Source organism: Nicotiana sylvestris, chromosome 4 (assembly GCF_000393655.2).
Source record: "Nicotiana sylvestris chromosome 4, ASM39365v2, whole genome shotgun sequence".
NCBI classification, from domain to species: Eukaryota; Viridiplantae; Streptophyta; class Magnoliopsida; order Solanales; family Solanaceae; genus Nicotiana; species Nicotiana sylvestris.
In genome coordinates, this window is record NC_091060.1 from 62166346 (window position 1) to 62183809 (window position 17464).

The 17464-nt window shown below is 40.1% G+C and overlaps 1 protein-coding gene across 1 annotated transcript in view; it reads left to right on the plus strand.

The window, feature by feature from the left end:
• LOC138889602 (uncharacterized) overlaps nucleotides 1-13541 on the plus strand; it is a 28723-nt gene extending 15182 nt beyond the window's left edge. The window contains exon 2 of the mRNA XM_070172933.1: nucleotides 13367-13541. Within this exon, the coding sequence (XP_070029034.1) occupies nucleotides 13367-13541 (175 nt within the window). The remainder of the gene's footprint in view (nucleotides 1-13366) is intronic.
• Nucleotides 13542-17464: the final 3923 nt, after the last annotated feature.

Below are 17464 nucleotides of genomic sequence, written 5' to 3' on the forward strand. Positions count from 1 at the left end.
CGAAAGGAGTCTTGGTAGTTTATTTTGATTTTCTTTCAGTTTGTTTGGGTTACCTCAGGGTTGTAATCCCAATGCTTATCTTACAGTTTGTTTGAAGTGTGCAAACCTTGTTATCTTTCATCATCCAATAAAATACAGTTTCCTTTTTCATTATCATTCCTGATAGTTTTCTTTTCCTTTTCTTCTTTTTCTGTACAGTTCTTTTTACGCTGGCTCTAGTGATATGGCATGCATGAGGAATCCTCAGCCCAGTCTTAAAAATCAATCTGGTTCCGAAATAATAATTCAAGAAATATATTGTGATTATGAATCAGAATATGATGAAGATGAGGTTTTTGAAGAGATTAGTAAAGAGTTAATTCACTTTGAGGAAAAAATCAAACCTAACTTGAGTGATACCGAGGACATCAATATAGGGGACACGAGTAATATCCGGGAAACTAAAATAAGTGTCCATCTCGAACCAAAGATCCGAGAAGAGTTAATTAAAGCACTCATAGAATTCAAAGATGTTTTTGCATGGTCATATGACGACATGCCGGGCCTGAGCACTGATTTAGTGGTTCACAAATTGCCCACCGATCCAACGGTGCCTCCTGTCAAGCAGAGGCTGAGAAAATTCAAGCCTGATATGAGTGTGAGAATTAAGGAAGAAATCACCAAACAGTTGGAAGCAAAGGTCATTCGAGTCACTCGATATCCTGTTTGGTTAGCTAATATCGTTCCTGTACCAAAGAAAGACGGCAAAATTAGAGTATGCGTCGACTACCGCAATCTCAACAAAGCAAGTCCGAAGGATAATTTCCCATTACCCAATATCCATATTTTGATCGATAATTGTGCCAAGCATGATATAGGATCTTTCGTGGATTGTTATGCCGGGTATCATCAAATTCTAATGGATGAAGAAGATGCAGAAAAGACGGCATTCATCACACCATGGGGAACTTATTGCTACCGGGTAATGCCATTCGGTTTGAAGAACGCCGGAGCAACCTACATGAGAGCGATGACCACAGTGTTTCATGATATGATACACAAGGAGATTGAGGTATACGTGGACGATGTGATCATAAAATCAAAGCATCAGGCCGACCACGTTAGGGATTTGAGGAAATTCTTCTTAAGACTTCGCAGGTACAACCTCAAGCTTAACCCTGCCAAATGCGCATTTGGAGTTCCGTCTGGAAAGTTGCTGGGATTCATAGTCAGTCGACGAGGCATCGAGCTAGACCCATCAAAAATCAAAGCCATCCAAGAATTGCCACCTCCAAGGAACAAAACTGAAGTAATGAGTTTGTTGGGAAGGCTGAATTACATCAGCAGGTTTATTGCTCAGCTTACGACAACCTGTGAACCTATTTTCAAATTGTTGAAAAAAGATGCTGAGGTCAAATTGACCGATGAGTGTCAGGAGGCGTTTGATAAGATAAAAAGATACCTGTCAAACCCACCCGTGTTAGTCCCGCCAGAGCCAGGAAGACCTCTGATTCTTTACTTGACGGTCTTGTAAAATTCATTTGGTTGTGTATTGGGGCAACATGACCTCACCGGCAGAAAAGAACAGGCCATCTACTACCTTAGCAAGAAATTCACAGCTTATGAGGTTAAGTATACTCATCTGGAGAAGACATGTTGCGCCCTGACTTGGGTAGCTCAAAAATTGAAACACTATTTGTCGTCCTACACTACTTACCTCATTTCGCGTCTGGATCCGTTGAAATATATTTTTCAAAAGCCTATGCCAACGGGAAGACTTGCAAAGTGGCAAATATTGCTCACAGAATTTGACATCATCTATGTGACTCGAACTGCAATGAAAGCCCAAGCACTGGCTGATCATTTAGCTGAAAACCCGGTCGACGAGGAGTACGAGCCATTGAAAACCTATTTTCCTGATGAAGAAATAATGCATATCGACGAGATGAAGCAAATTGAAAAACCTGGCTGGAAACTTTTCTTTGATGGGGCCGCTAACATGAAAGGAGTCGGGATAATAGCTGTAATCATTTCTGAAACAGGGCATCACTATCCTGTTACGGCTCAACTACGATTTTATTGCACCAATAATATGGCTGAATATGAAGCTTGTATTTTGGGGTTAAGGCTAGCCGCAGACATGGGTATCCAGGAAATCTTAGTCATGGGAGATTCGGATCTTCTGGTACATCAAATTCAAGGAGAATGGGAAACCCGAGACTTGAAGCTCATACCATACCGACAATGTCTACATGATCTTTGTCAGCGGTTTCAATCAGTGGAGTTCCGGCATATTCCAAGGATCCATAATGAGGTTGCCGATGCATTGGCTACCCTGGCATCAATGTTGCACCATCCGGACAAAGCTTATGTGGATCCACTGCATATTCAAGTCCACGATCAGCACGCTTATTGCAATATGGTTGAAGAAGAATTTGATGGTGAATCATGGTTCCACGACATCAAGGAGTATATCAGGATGGGGATATATCCCGCACAAGCCACAGGAGATCAAAAGAGGACCATTAGGTGATTGGCAAATGGATTCTTCTTAAGCGGAGGAGTTTTGTATAAAAGAACACCAGATCTTGGATTATTAAGATGCATAGATGCCAGACAAGCTACGGCTGTCATGTCTGAAGTACATTCGGGAGTTTGTGGACCCCACATGAGCGGATATGTGTTGGCAAAGAAAATCCTCCGAGCTGGTTATTATTGGCTTACCATGGAGCGAGATTGTATCAGTTTTGTGCGCAAGTGTCATCAATGCCAGATACACGGAGATTTGATTCATTCTCCACCATCCGAGTTGCACACAATGTCGGCACCATGGCCCTTCGTTGCCTGGGGCATGGATGTGATTGGACCAATTGAGCCGGCAGCATCCAATGGGCACAGGTTCATTCTGGTAGCCATTGATTATTTTACCAAATGGGTTGAGGCCAAAACATTCAAATCAGTGACCAAGAAAGCTGTGGTCGATTTTGTCCACTCAAATATCATATGTCGATTCGGAATCCCAAAGGTGATCATCACAGATAACGGTGCTAATCTTAACAGTAACTTAATGAAGGAAGTATGTCAACAGTTTAAGATTACACATCGCAACTCTACCCCATATCGGCCCAAGGCGAATGGAGCAGTCGAGGCAGCCAACAAAAACATAAAGAAGATACTTCGGAAAATGGTAGAAGGTTCAAGACAATGGCATGAAAAACTACCATTTGCGTTATTGGGATATCGCACTACTGTTCGCACTTCAGTAGGAGCAACTCCTTATTTGTTGGTATATGGCACTGAAGCAGTAATTCCTGCAGAAGTTGAGATTCCTTCCCTTCGGATCATCGCCGAAGCAAAGATTGATGATGATGAATGGGTCAAAACCCGTCTGGAACAGTTAAACTTGATTGATGAAAAACGATTGGCCGCAGTATGTCATGGTCAATTGTATCAAAGAAGAATAGCAAGAGCATACAACAAAAAGGTGCGTCCACGGAAGTTTGAAGTGGGTCAGCATGTGCTGAAACGTATTCTTCCACATCAGGTTGAGGCAAAAGGCAAATTTGCCCCGAATTGGCAAGGACCATTCATTGTGACCAGAGTATTATCGAATGGTGCACTATGCTTAACAGATATTGAAGGCAAATGCATAGACATGACGATCAATTCTGACGCGGTAAAGAGATATTATGCATAACTTTTTGAATGTTTGTATTTAGCATTATTTCGAAGATTGGAATGACAAAGGCAATTTATTCTGCTATCCAAACACTATACCCTTTGCTTCCCCTTTGAGCCATATTTGTTTCTTTCCTACCCTCTCTTGGAATCAATGAAAATCAAATATGAAATAATAATAAATAAAAAAAGGAAAGAAAATCACTATTATTTAGTGAACTACGTTTGACCTGATTCCTCAAAAAAGGATACGTAGGCGCCTCACGGCTCGGTCATAGGGTGCAAAATATGCATAATGTGCACAAAAAGAAACATCAAGAGACCCCAATCAAGAAACTGGGGCAGGAGTTGTATTGGAAATAAGAAAAAGATTCCAAGAGTTGTAATTTTAAACCCATATCAAAACTGTTTAACTTTTGATACCTTTCCATTTTCAACCACATACCAAAAAGACCTTTCGATCAATCTTAGAAAAATGCTGAGTCAAGCAAATGAAGATGGTTCATAACACTCTGGTACAAACAAGAAAAGAAAGTAAAAATGAGAGAGTCTTATAGGTGAAAACCCACACGGGCACCATAAGACGACGGAAGTTGAGAGAAAGTAAAATGAGAGAGTCTTATTGGTGAAAACCTTCGCAGGCACCATAAGGCGAAAAGGAAGTAAGAAATGAACAAATGATGAAGGTTTGTCGGTGAAAATTCTTTGAGATATTGCAAGTCAAACAGGTCTGTAAAATGAAAAATGAAGTTAGGTTATGGAAATTTTGGGGAAAAATGAGACAATTGAAAGGAGATTGATTAAAAGATTGGGTTGATTAATCCAAATTGCATACCATGATCATTGTCGCCAGTGACTCCAATCAGATAAGTTCTTTATTCCTTCTCCAACAATCATCCAAATTTGGATTTTTCTTTTCGTTCTAGATTGACGAAATCATCATGTTTTCGTCACTAATAATCTTACTCTTCTAAAGCTTTTGAGATGAGTTTTGTTCCAAACAAATAAGAAAGAATGTCAAGGTATACTACCAAGATTCAAGGTTGCATAGGACAAAAATACGGCCATGATGGGCAGGAGGTAATAAAAAATAATAAGATATGGGTGTAAGAAAAGTGGAATCAAAAACGGATCAGCAATGACAGGAGAACATATGATTACGATTAAAAGAGTTTGAAGGAAAACATACAGATGGGGATCCTATAGTTAAGAATCAATTACAAGGACAAACATTTTATTTCAACCATTCCAAGGCAACAAAACAAGACAGAGAAGCCCCACCGTCGGCAAGAATGCCCCAGTTAACCATCCTATTTTAAAACTAACAAAGTTTTCTTTGATTTAAAAACAGGGGCAAAAACAACATTTGTGTCAGGAAACACCCGATGAAAGAAGTCAGGCGTCCACCTGGAGAATGAGGATGAAAATTTAAGAAGAAGTCAGGCGTCCACCTGGAGAATGAGGATGAAGAATTAAAAAGAAATCAGGCGTCCACCTGGAGAATGAGGATGAAGAAGTTAAGAAGAAGTCAGGCGTCCACCTGGAGAATGAGGATGAAAAATTTAAGAAGAAGTCAGGCGTCCACCTGGAGAATGAGGATGAAGAATTTAAGAAGAAGTTAGGCGTCCACCTGGAGAATGAGGATGAAGAATTGAAGAAGAAGTCAGGCGTCCACCTGGAGAATGAGGATGAAAAATTTAAGAAGAAATCAGGCGTCCACCTGGAGAATGAGGATGAAGAATTAAAGAAGAAGTCAGGCGTCCACCTGGAGAATGAGGATAAAGAATTAAAGAAGAAGTCAGGCGTCCACTTGGAGAATGAGGATAAAGAATTAAAAAGAAATCAGACGTCCATCTGGAGAATGAGGATGAAGAGATAAAGAAGAAATCAGGCGTCCACCTGGAGAATGAGGATAAAAAATTGAAGAAATCAGGCGTCCACCTGGAGAATGAGGATGAAGAATTGAAAAGAAGTCAGGCATCCACCTGGAGAATGAGGATAAAGAATTAAGAAGAAGTCAGGCGTCCACCTGGAGAATGAGGATGAAGAATTAAAGAAGAAGTCAGGCGTCCACCTGGAGAATGAGGATAAAGAATTAAAGAAGAAGGCAGGCGTCCACCTGGAGAATGAGGATGAAGAATTAAAAAGAAATCAGGCGTCCACCTGGAGAATGAGGATGAATAATTAAAGAAGAAGTCAGGCGTCCACCTGGAGAATGAGGATAAAGAATTTAAGAAGAAGTCAGGCGTCCACCTGGAGAATGAGGATGAAGAATTAAAAAAAGTCAGGCGTCCACCTGGAGAATGAGGATAAAGAATTTAAGAAGAAGTCAGGCGTCCACCTGGAGAATGAGGATGAAGAATTAAAGAAAAAGTCAGGCGTCTACCTGGAGAATGAGGATAAAGAATTTAAGAAGAAGTCAGGCGTCCACCTGGAGAATGAGGATAAAGAATTTAAGAAGAAGTCAGGCGTCCACCTGGAGAATGAGGATGAAGAGATAAAGAAGAAATCAGGCGTCCACCTGGAGAATGAGGATAAAAAATTGAAGAAGTCAGGCGTCCACCTGGAGAATGAGGATAAAAAATTGAAGAAGAAGTCAGGCGTCCACCTGGAGAATGAGGATAAAGAATTTAAGAAGAAGTCAGGCGTCCACCTGGAGAATGAGGATAAAGAATTTAAGAAGAAGTCAGGCGTCCACCTGGAGAATGAGGATGAAGAGATAAAGAAGAAATCAGGTGTCCACATGGAGAATGAGGATAAAAAATTGAAGAAGTCAGGCGTCCACCTGGAGAATGAGGATAAAAAATTGAAGAAGAAGTCAGGCGTCCACCTGGAGAATGAGGATAAAGAATTTAAGAAGAAGTCAGGCGTCCACCTGGAGAATGAGGATAAAGAATTTAAGAAGAAGTCAGGCGTCCACCTGGAGAATGAGGATGAAGAATTTAAGAAGAAGCCAGGCGTCCACCTAGAGAATGAGGATGAAGAAAAAGAAGAAGTCAGGCGTCCACCTGGAGAATGAGGATGAAGAATTTAAGAAGAAGTCAGGCGTCCACCTGGAGAATGATGATGAAGAAGTTAAGAAGAAGTCAGGCGTCCACCTGGAGAATGAGGATAAAAAATTGATGAAGTCAGGCGTCCACCTAGAGAATGAGGATAAAGAATTTAAGAAGAAGTCAGGCGTCCACCTGGAGAATGAGGATAAAAAAATTAAGAAGAAGTCAGGCGTCCACCTGGAGAATGAGGATGAAGAATTGAAGCAACAGAAGTCAGGCGCCCACCTGGAGAACAAGATAATATAATTGAAGCATTGAAATCAAAAGCTCGCTCATATGAGAAAGGAGCACACTTAGAGTCAATAAAGCAGAGGAGTCCAACATAGTCCCCAGCAGGAAACAACAAGAGTCCCAAACAGAGAAAGAAAATACGGGACACAATGAAAGGGAATGCGGAATAAGCCAAATGCCCAAGAGTCACCAAGATATCAAGACAACAAGAAACGCAAGGGCATGATCCAGATAAGATTTTATAATTCATGTACCATAGTCTAGTTTAGCTTTTTGTATTACCTTTAAAGCAAGGTGTAATAAGGAGGTCAGCAAGCAGTAAAAGCAGCACGAAACAGCAGTAACATCACAGTCCCACGGTAGTCCTAGCTACCCAAAACTTCCCGAACTACATTGACCTGATTCCTTTATAGCCAAGGATATTTAGGAAACCTTTGAAGCAGAGGTTCGGTCAAATCTTTCAAAAATGCTTCCCACGGAGTACTTGAACGGGCAAAAATCGCTCGTATCCGCTCACTTTATCTTTGCACGAAAACTCTTCGAGTTTCCGCGCAAAGAGGGGCAGCTGTGAGCACGTGATTTTGCCTCACGAAAACAACTCCAAAATAAATCAAAAATAAATAAAACAAATCTCTGTTAGTATGCAATTTTTAGAATTTGTGTGGTGTTTGTTAATTATTTGTTTTGTCCGTAAATTTTTTTTTTAAATAAACAAAATAAAAATAAAAATACATGTTTCATGCATATCTAGGATTTAATTATGCATTTAATAATTGATTTAAAAATAAAAACACAAAAAATATGCATTGGTTCTATTTTAAATGTTTCACTGTGTGATTAATGTTTTGTCTATGTGTTAATAGTTGTTAAAAGTAATTAATATTTTGTAAGAGTAATTTAGTTTTTATAATTTTAATTAGGATTTTAATAATTGAAGAATTAAATTGGAAATTAAAAAAAAAGTGGAAATTAAATGGGCAAAACAGATCTGGGCCAAAAATCCTAAACAAAAATCAGGCCCTAACAATTTCAACCCCCCACAGCCCAATCCCAATACTCCCATGTCCGGTCCAATTCAAACGAACCAAACGACAGCGTTTGGTCGTATTTCATCAAGGGCCGTTGGATCAAATCTATCCAATGGCTGAGATCTCACCCCCTTACCTGTAACCCTTTACCCGATCCAGTACCCGGTTCAACCCGTCCCCCAACTTAAACCAAACGACATCGTTTGGTTAAGTGAATAGATCCTAGCCATCCATTCTGCTTGATCTAACGATCATTATCAATCCACCCCACCCCTATATAAACCCAAATCCTTACCTCGACCCCCCTAACTGAACACCCCCCCTTCCTCTCCTGTTCATCATCGTCTTCAAACATACCCCTAACCCTAGCCGCCCTCATTCCCCACCGCCTGAAACTCGGCGGCAACAACGCCGCCGGTCACCACCTTAACACCCCGGAACCCCCTGACCATCCTCTATCCAAATATGTTAGCCACTTGGCTCGAATCCTCCTGAAGGTTCTCGAATCTTCATTTGAAGATTCGAGCCAAACTCAGATCCAAACTCAACCACCTCCGATGGTCCCCAAATTAACACCGTAGCTTCCCCTAACTACCCTAGCTATGGATCTGGTGTTGGTTTGGTTCGAATCACCTCAGAGTTCTTCGAATCTTCTTTTGAAGGTTCGAACCAAACATGAACTCACTCAGATTCATTCCAAACTAACACCAAATGACCCCTAGGCCTCCCTCACCCTTGTGTCATCTTTCGTTCCCTTCGAATCTGCCTAGAAGTGTTCGGATTTAAGATCCAAGAATCTGAAACCCTAAAAATTTTCCAATCTTGGAATTTTTCCGATTCGAGTGAAGGATTGAGGTCTAAGATACTTTAATCGAGGTATTCTCAACTGAGAATACTTCGAATAAGGTCTGTTCAGCCTAAAAAATGTCCGAGTCCAAGTTGAGTCTGTGTCTGAATAAATTTGAAGATTCAGAGGTATTTTTTCTATTTCTTTTGTGTATTCTACGTGTATTTTATGTTTGTTTCATTAGTCTGTGTAATTTTCCCATCTTTTATTGTTATTCTGTCTCATACCCGTCTATATGATCAAAATATGAAACTGTTTCTGTTGGTTGTGATTATTTACAATGTGAGTAATCGACTCGATTAAGTTCGTCGATTAGTTATATTATGAATTCTCGTTTATGATAAATACTGATTGAAACAATCTGTTTACCTATTGTTTGTTGACAATTGTTATAGATAGTCAGTTAATTAGTCTTTTAAATCATGTTTGTTTGTAAATCAATGAGTCCGTCAAATGGATGTTGTGTGTGTATTGATTTCTGGGTAGTTAGTTTCAGGTAATGCATATACTGACAATGCCCCTGCACTTATGCTAAATTCAATTTCAATTCAGATTTTGTTCTGTTAAGTTCTATGTATTGTTAATATGTTTGTGTACAAGTTCAGTGTTCAATCTGAATTTAGTTTTGTCCATTAGCTATTAGACATTGGGTGTTGGATCAATTAGCTATCATTGAAAAGACAGAATGTTTGTTTGATTTAGGAATTGGTTATTAGCTGCTAAACAGGTTTAATTCAGATAATTTGGTTAAGGTTTAAGCAGTTTTGGTCTGAGGCAGTAATAACAGTAATATTAAGGGATTTTCAGGGGTATTTGAGGAATGAAACAGTAGGGTAATGTAATAATAATAGTGTGCTTATAATGGAATGTTAGTGGCTATAATTTAATGGGATAATAGGAAACAAAGGGTAATGGAATGCTGAAAATAAAGGAAAGGTATCCTTAGTGCTGTTTAAATAAGAAAAAGCAGTTCAGTGGTAGATTTTAAGGGAAAATCTGCCTTAGATAACAAAAGGGGGGGGGGGGTCCGGACATCATTAGGGGAATGAGTTATATAATAGAGGAGTTGGGACTGAGATTTTTGGGGGACAGATTTTAAGACTGAGATTTTTGGGGACAGATTTTAAGACTGAGATTTTGAGAGAGATTTTAAGAGAGAAAAGATCAGTTTTAGAAAGAGATTTTGAAGAAAAGAAAAGAACTCAGATTTTAAAAAAGAGATCAGAAATTAAGAGAGGAAAACTGAACAGAAAAATCAGAAATAGGAATCCGAAACAGACAGAAGAAAGAAACTGAAATCTGAAATGTTATCTTTCTAGAATCTATCCGTTGTTTGTTTGTGGATATTGTTCGGTTTAAATCTGAAATTTTTCTCAAGTTTCTGTCACTGTTCATCTGGGTTAACGGGTCTTGTTCAGACTTGCTGTGTTATTGGTATATTCTGCCGGTGTTTTGTTGCTGCTATTATTGCTGAAATTTACTCCTTCTACCTTCATTTCCAGGTACATATCTTTTAAACTCATGTTGTGAAGAGCTTCAACATGACAAATAAATGAAGCTTGAATTGTAATTTTGTCTTCTATTCGTTTAAGCTCATTAGTTTAAATTTCAGCTTTGTTTCATGTTGGTTAACTAGTAGTGAGTTCGACACGATGGCTATAAGTTAATTGTCTTATTTTGAAATTTGTATAAAAACTTTGTAATAATGTTATCCATTTCGAAATCTCATTAGTTTAGTTATATTTGAATTGTCAAAATAGGGAACATGGCAGAAAGTTGGCCATTATTTAAACTTTATGGTATTGTTAGTTAGGTATAGCATAATATGGAAATATCAAGGAAAAATACGTTATTAGTTTATTTTGTTAGTTAGTTAGTTGTGGTTTAAAGCTAGATGATGTTGGTTGCAATTTGCTATATTTTGGCATAACAATGGTTATGTTTATAATCAATAGTTGAAAGATGCATTAATAAAATCCGCTATGTTCACAATGTCAAAATATGGCTAATAATGTTGTATGCAATATCATTTTATTAAGTCAACAAGAAAACTTGTTCTCTTTCTTAATAACAAATGACCTAGGAATTTATACAATGCGAAAGTTAGTGTTTAGCAATAATTCACATAGATTGAGAATCAAATTGGTTTGATTATATATATATATATATATATATATATATATATATATATATATATATATATATATATATATATATATATATATATCCCAAACTCAATCATAAGCATAATTAATTAAAGTAATTTCGCCTATTAGATTAAAAACAAGTATATGAGAATGAGATGAGATGTATAAGCACGAATTGCAACATTTTATATCAATGGTATGTAGAAATAGAATTTGCATTAAATGAAAATAATGAAAATTCTTCGAAAACATCTCTTCCTTTCATAAATCATTTTTTTTAGTTTCATATGCAATTCATTTTTGGATATATATATATATATATATATATATATATATATATATATATATATATATATATATATATATATTGTATTTACGAGAAAAATGGTAGTCTTAATCACACTTTGTTTACTTTTACTCCTAAAAATTTGAATGGCTCGAAAGAATATAATTCACACGTAAAAAAATATAATCAGCGGTAAACATTTAATAAATTGTGAATTCTTTTCAAAGAATTTAAGGGCACCTTAAATGGGAATTTCTCATGATTTTCACATAAAAATGTGTGGATATAATAAACAATTTGTGGAAAATCCATAATACCATTACGGATATTTTGCGCGATTAGGGATGCGTTCGCGTAACCTGATTATTTTTTTAAAAGCAAATTCGGATTATGCGTTCGCGCAACTTCGAGCGAATATTCAATAAAAGGGATTTCTCCGAGGATGTTAAAATAATTTCATATAACCCGAGATGTGCAGTTCACTGTTTAATAATATAAGGGTGATGATGTTCTTAATTTTATTTTTAATCTCGAGCATATGATTTTTAATAAAAAATATAATATGGTCAATTTTATTGTGTACACGTATGCGTGACACGATTCTTTATATCTATAAAAATGTATAAGGCGAATATACGTACGCGTGATTCGTTTCAAGAAAATCTTTAATTTGTAAATAATCTAAACGACAGCGGTAATAAAATCATGCAATTAAAATATATTTAATAAATCAAGATAATTAAGGCCAAAAATAAAAAATAGTTAAGCGACCGTGCTAGAACCACGGAATTCGGAAATGCCTAACACCTTCTTCCGGATTAACAGAATTCCTTACTCAGGATTTCTGGTTCGCAGAATAACAAACAGAGTCATATTCTCCTCGATTCAGGGATTAAAACCGGTGACTTGGGACGCCTTAAAATTCTCAGGTGGCGACTCTGAAACAAATAAATAAATCCCGTTTCGACTGTCCTTCAATTGGAGAAAACTCCCTACGCGCCTCGCGGGTGCGGGAAAAGGAGGTGTGACATATCCCCTCTTTTGAGGAGTGTCATACCGGTATCACATTGATGTGATCCATTTTGTAAATAAACCTAGTACCTCCCTCCTCCCTTTTATATTCTCAAGTGTTTGTAGAGCTGTAACTCATTTTCAAAATTCACCTTTTAATAATTATTTTCAAACTCTTATGTGTTCAAACTTAAATCCCCTACTATTTGAGCCTATATTTGTCTATCTGCTAATTGTACAAAATTCACAAAAAAGTGTCTCGCCGGGAACCACACTAGTGGATCCTGAGGGGTACTTAACACCTTCTCCTTAGAATAATTTCAAGCCCTTACCCTCTCTCTGGTTATCAAACAAACTTATAAATGAACCCTATAGGTGTCCTAATGCACCTTAAATCATTAGGTGACGACTCTCCAAATGCAAATCCAGTTCCCAAAAGGAATGAGTTGTCCCATACATAAAAAATGTCATAAACCCGATTTTCCGATGCGAAGAGGGAAAAAAGGGGCGCGACAGCAGCTCGAGCCCCCAATGGCAGCTCTTACGAGGGGCAGAGGACGAGGTCGTGCTAGAGGCTGAGGCAAGGGCAGGGCTCAGCCCAGAGCAGCAGCACCAGCGGCGGAGCCTCAGATAGAGTTTGATGATGAGGCTCCAGCCCAGACCGTTCCAGTAGGGCCAGCTCGTCCCAAAGGGGTTCATCGCTACTCCGGTACTCTAGGTTTCTCTGGTCTGTCTAGTAGGCTTTATGGAGAGTGTCGCCCAGGCAGACATACTTCCTGTAGCACCAGCCATCTCTCAGGTTGGGAGAGGAGCACAGACTCCCGCTACTCGCACTCTGGAGTAGATGACTCCCTAGTTTCAGACTCCAACAACTCAGCCAGTTGTGATAGTTCAGCCGGGTGTTGTGGCTCAGACTGGTGATGGAGAAGTTATGTCTGTTGATGCTTTGTGGAGGTTGGATATGTTCACCAATCTCTTCACTACTACTTATGGCGGTACATCTTCAGAGGATCCCCAGCACTATTTGGACAGCTGTCACGAGGTTCTTCGGAATATGGGGATAGTGGAGACCAATATGGTCGACTTCACTGCTTTTCATCTGTCAGGTTCCGCCAAGACTTGGTGGAGGGATTATTGTTTGGCTTGCCAGCTAGGTCGCCTGCTTTGACTTGGGATCAGTTCTCTCAGCTATTTCTGGAGAAGTTTCTTCCTATCACTCAAAGGGAGGACTATTGGAGGCAATTTGAGTGTCTCCAGCAGGGTTCTATGACTGTCACTTAGTAAGAGACCAGATTCATTGCTTTGGCCCATCATGATATTATTATACTTCCCACCGAGAGAGATAAAGGGTGAAGAGGTTTATTGAGGGACTAGCTCAGCCTATCAGATTGCACATGGCTAAGGAGACAGGGAGTGAGATTTCTTTCCAGGATGCAGCCAATGTGGCCAGGCGAGCTGAGATAGTTCTATTGCAAGGGAGTGGTCAGGGGCCTGACAAAAGGCCCCGTTATTCTAGCAGGTTCAGTGGTGCCTCATCTGGAGGCAGGGATTCTTTTGGTAGGGGCCATCCTCCCAGGCCGTTTCATTCAGCACTTCAGGCTTCTCACGGTGCTCCAGGTGGCCGTGGTTCTTATGTGCAATATTCTGATCAGCATTCGTACCGCGTACCACTAGCTCCTATCAGTGCTCCTCCGCTCTAGAGTTATCATGGTGGTTACTCAGGCCGTCAAGGTTAGTTTCAGGGTCTGCAGTCTCAGCAGTCGAAGTCTTGTTATACATGTGGTGATCCGGGGAACATTGCTAGGTTTTGCCCTCGAGCCTCGAGTAGTTCTGAACATCAGGGGTCTCGTGCTATGGTTCCAGCACCAGATGTTCCACCGCTAGCTCAGCTAGCTAGAGGTAGGGGTTGAGGTGTTAGAGGTGGAGGTCAAGCCGTTAGAGGTGGAGGTCAGGCCGTTAGAGGTGGAGGTCAGGCAACTGGAGGTGGAGGCCATCCAGCAGGGGGCGTCCTCAAGATATAGTTTAGAGTGGTAGGGACCAGTCCCGATGTTATGATATTCTAGCCAGACTTGAGGCTGAGGCCTCCGATGCAATTATCACAGGTACGGTTTTAGTTTATAGTAGAGATGCTTCAGTTCTATTTGATCCAGGGTCCACATATTCCTATGTGTCATCTTTTTACCCCTTATTTGGTTGTGCCTCATGATTCTTTGAGTGCTCCTGTATATGTGTCTATACCGGTGGGTGATTCTATTGTGGTAGATCGAGTCTATCATTCGTGTGTGGTTGTTATTGGGGGTGCAAGCGTAAATCTCCTGCTTCTCAATATGGTGGATTTCGCTGTCATTTTGGGGATAGATTGGTTGTCACCTTATCATTCTATCATGGATTCTCATGCCAAGACCGTGATCTTGGCATTGTCGGGATTGCCTCGTTTGGAGTAGAGAGGGAATCCTGGTCATTCTACTAGCATAGTTATCTCATATATGAAGGCTCGGCGTATGGTTGATAAGGGATGTTTGGCCTCTTTGGCGTATGTTCGTGATTCTAGTGCTGAGGTTCCTTCTATGAATTATGTGCTCGTTGTTCATGAGTTTCTAGAGGTATTTCTTGCAGACCTACCGAGTATGCCGCCCGATAGGGATATTGACTTTTGCATTGATTTGGCTCCGGGCACTCAGCCCATTTCTATTCTGCCGTATCGTATGGCCCCGCCCGAGTTGAAAGAATTGAAAGAACAGCTGCAAAACTTTCTTGATAAAGGCTTTATTAGACCTAGTGTCTCGCCTTGGGGTGTGCCGGTGTTGTTTGTTAAGAAGAAGGATGGATCGATGAGAATGTGTATAGTTTATGGGCAGTTGAACAAAGTCACCATCAAGAACAAGTATCCATTGCCGAGGATTGATGATTTATTTGACCAGCTTTAGGGTGCCAAAGTGTTTTCGAAGATTTATTTGAGATCTGGCTACCATCAGTTGAGGAGTAGGGCATCCGATGCCCCTAAGATAGCTTTTCGTACTCGGTACGAGCATTATGAGTTCTTAGTGATGTCATTCGAGTTGACGAATGCCCAACATCTTTCATGGATTTGATGAACCGAATGTTCAAGCCTTATTTGGATATCTTTGTGATTGTTTTCATTAATGATATCTTGATCTACTCCCGCAACCGAGAGGAGCATGAGCAGCATCTTCAAGTCGTTCTCTAGACTCTAAGGGACAGTCAGTTATATGCTAAGTTTTCGAAATGTGAGTTTTGGGTGAGTTCAATTGCATTCTTGGGTCATGTTGTATCAGTAGAGGTTATTCAGGTGGATCCTAAGAAGATTGCGGTAGTCAAGGGATGGCCTAGACCCACATCAGCTACAAAGATCCGGAGTTTCTTGGGTTTGATAGGCTATTACCGTCGGTTCGTGGAGGGGTTTTCATCTATTGCATCCCTGATGACCAGGTTGACCCAGAAGGGTGCCCAGTTCAAGTGGTCGGACGAGTGTGAGGCGAGCTTTCAAAAGCTCAAGACAGCTTTGACTACGACGCTAGTGTTGGTATTGCCCATAGGTTCAGGACTATATACAGTATATTGTGATGCATCTCATATTGGACTTGGTGCGGTGTTGATACAGAATGGCAATGTTATTTCTGAGCCCAGCTGTGTGCTAGCTTTCATAGTCACTCATTCTTCATTATTTGAGCGTATCAGAGATCGACAGTATGATGATCCTCATTTGCTTGTCCTTAGGGACACGGTGCGACACGGGGGTGCCAAGCAGGTTATAGTTGGAGATGATGGAGTTTTGAGGATGTAGGGTCGTATTTGTGTGTCTAATGTGGATGCACTTCGTGAGTTGATTCTAGAGGAGGCCCATAGTTCCCGGTACTCTATTCATCCGGGCGCCGCTAAGATGTATCAGGATTTGCGGCAGCATTATTGGTGGAGGAGGATGAGGATATTATTGCGTATGTTGCTCGATGTTTGAATTACTAGCAGGTAAAGTGCGAGCATCAGAGACGTGGTAGTTTATTTCAGAAGATTGAGATTCTTGAGTGGAAGTAGGAGTGTATCACTAGGGATTTAGTTGTTGGACTCCGACGGACTCAGATGAAGTTCGATGCAGTATGGGTTATTGTTGATAGGCTGACCTAGTCAGCACATTTCATTCCTGTGGCAGTTTCCTATTCTTCGGAGCTGTTGGATGAGATCTATATTCAAGAGATTGTTCGTATTCATGGTGTGCCTGTGTCTATCATTTTTGACCGAGGTATGCAGTTCACCTCGCATTTTTGGAGGGCAGTACAGTGTGAGTTGGGTACGCGGGTCGAGTTGAGCACAATATTTCATCATCAGACGGATGGACAGTCTGAGCGTACTATTCAGATTTTGGAGGATATGCTTTGAGCATGCGTTATTGACTTTGGAGGTTCTTGGGATCAGTTCTTGCCATTAGCAGAGTTTGCCTACAACAACAGTTATCAGTCGAGCATTTAGATGGCTCCCTACGAGGCTTTGTATGGTAGGTAGTGTCGGTCGCCGGTTGGGTGGTTTGTGTCACGCCCCAAAATTCGAGAAGCGCGATCGGCGCTCAACCGAGTAAACCTGACTGAGCAAGCCTGTTAGGTTTCATACTACCCAAATTCGTCTTTGAATAAAGAGGAAATGTACACCATTAATCAAATTCTATAAACTTGTCATTAACAATTCCATTTCATCTCTATTAACAACTTCGTTCACAATTTTGAAGATATTACAAGTTTTACACATCATTGCCAAACATCAATATTTCCACTTTAATTCCAATACCAGACACTACCCACAACCTATCTACGGAGCCTCTAAATACAACTGAAGAGTAATGTAATATGGAAATGCGGGTAACAAGGCTACGACTATACCTCAAAATACAAAATAAAAAATACATGATAAACAGATGAAATAGGACCTCGAAACGAGTGGGGCTCACCAAGTCAGCTGAAAGGATGATGCGGCACTATCTGCGACCAACACTGCCTGCTATAGAAACACCTACATCCATTTAAAGATGTAGCACCCCCGGCAAAAGGGATGTTAGTGCCATTGAATAACGCTAGTATGTATAACTAAACACCATCTAGTTAGAAAGAACTTTCATACAAGAGTAAAGAGGAAATCATTAAGACAACAAAGTTTCAAATAAGCACCATGTCAACAATATAAGGAGGTTCACATGA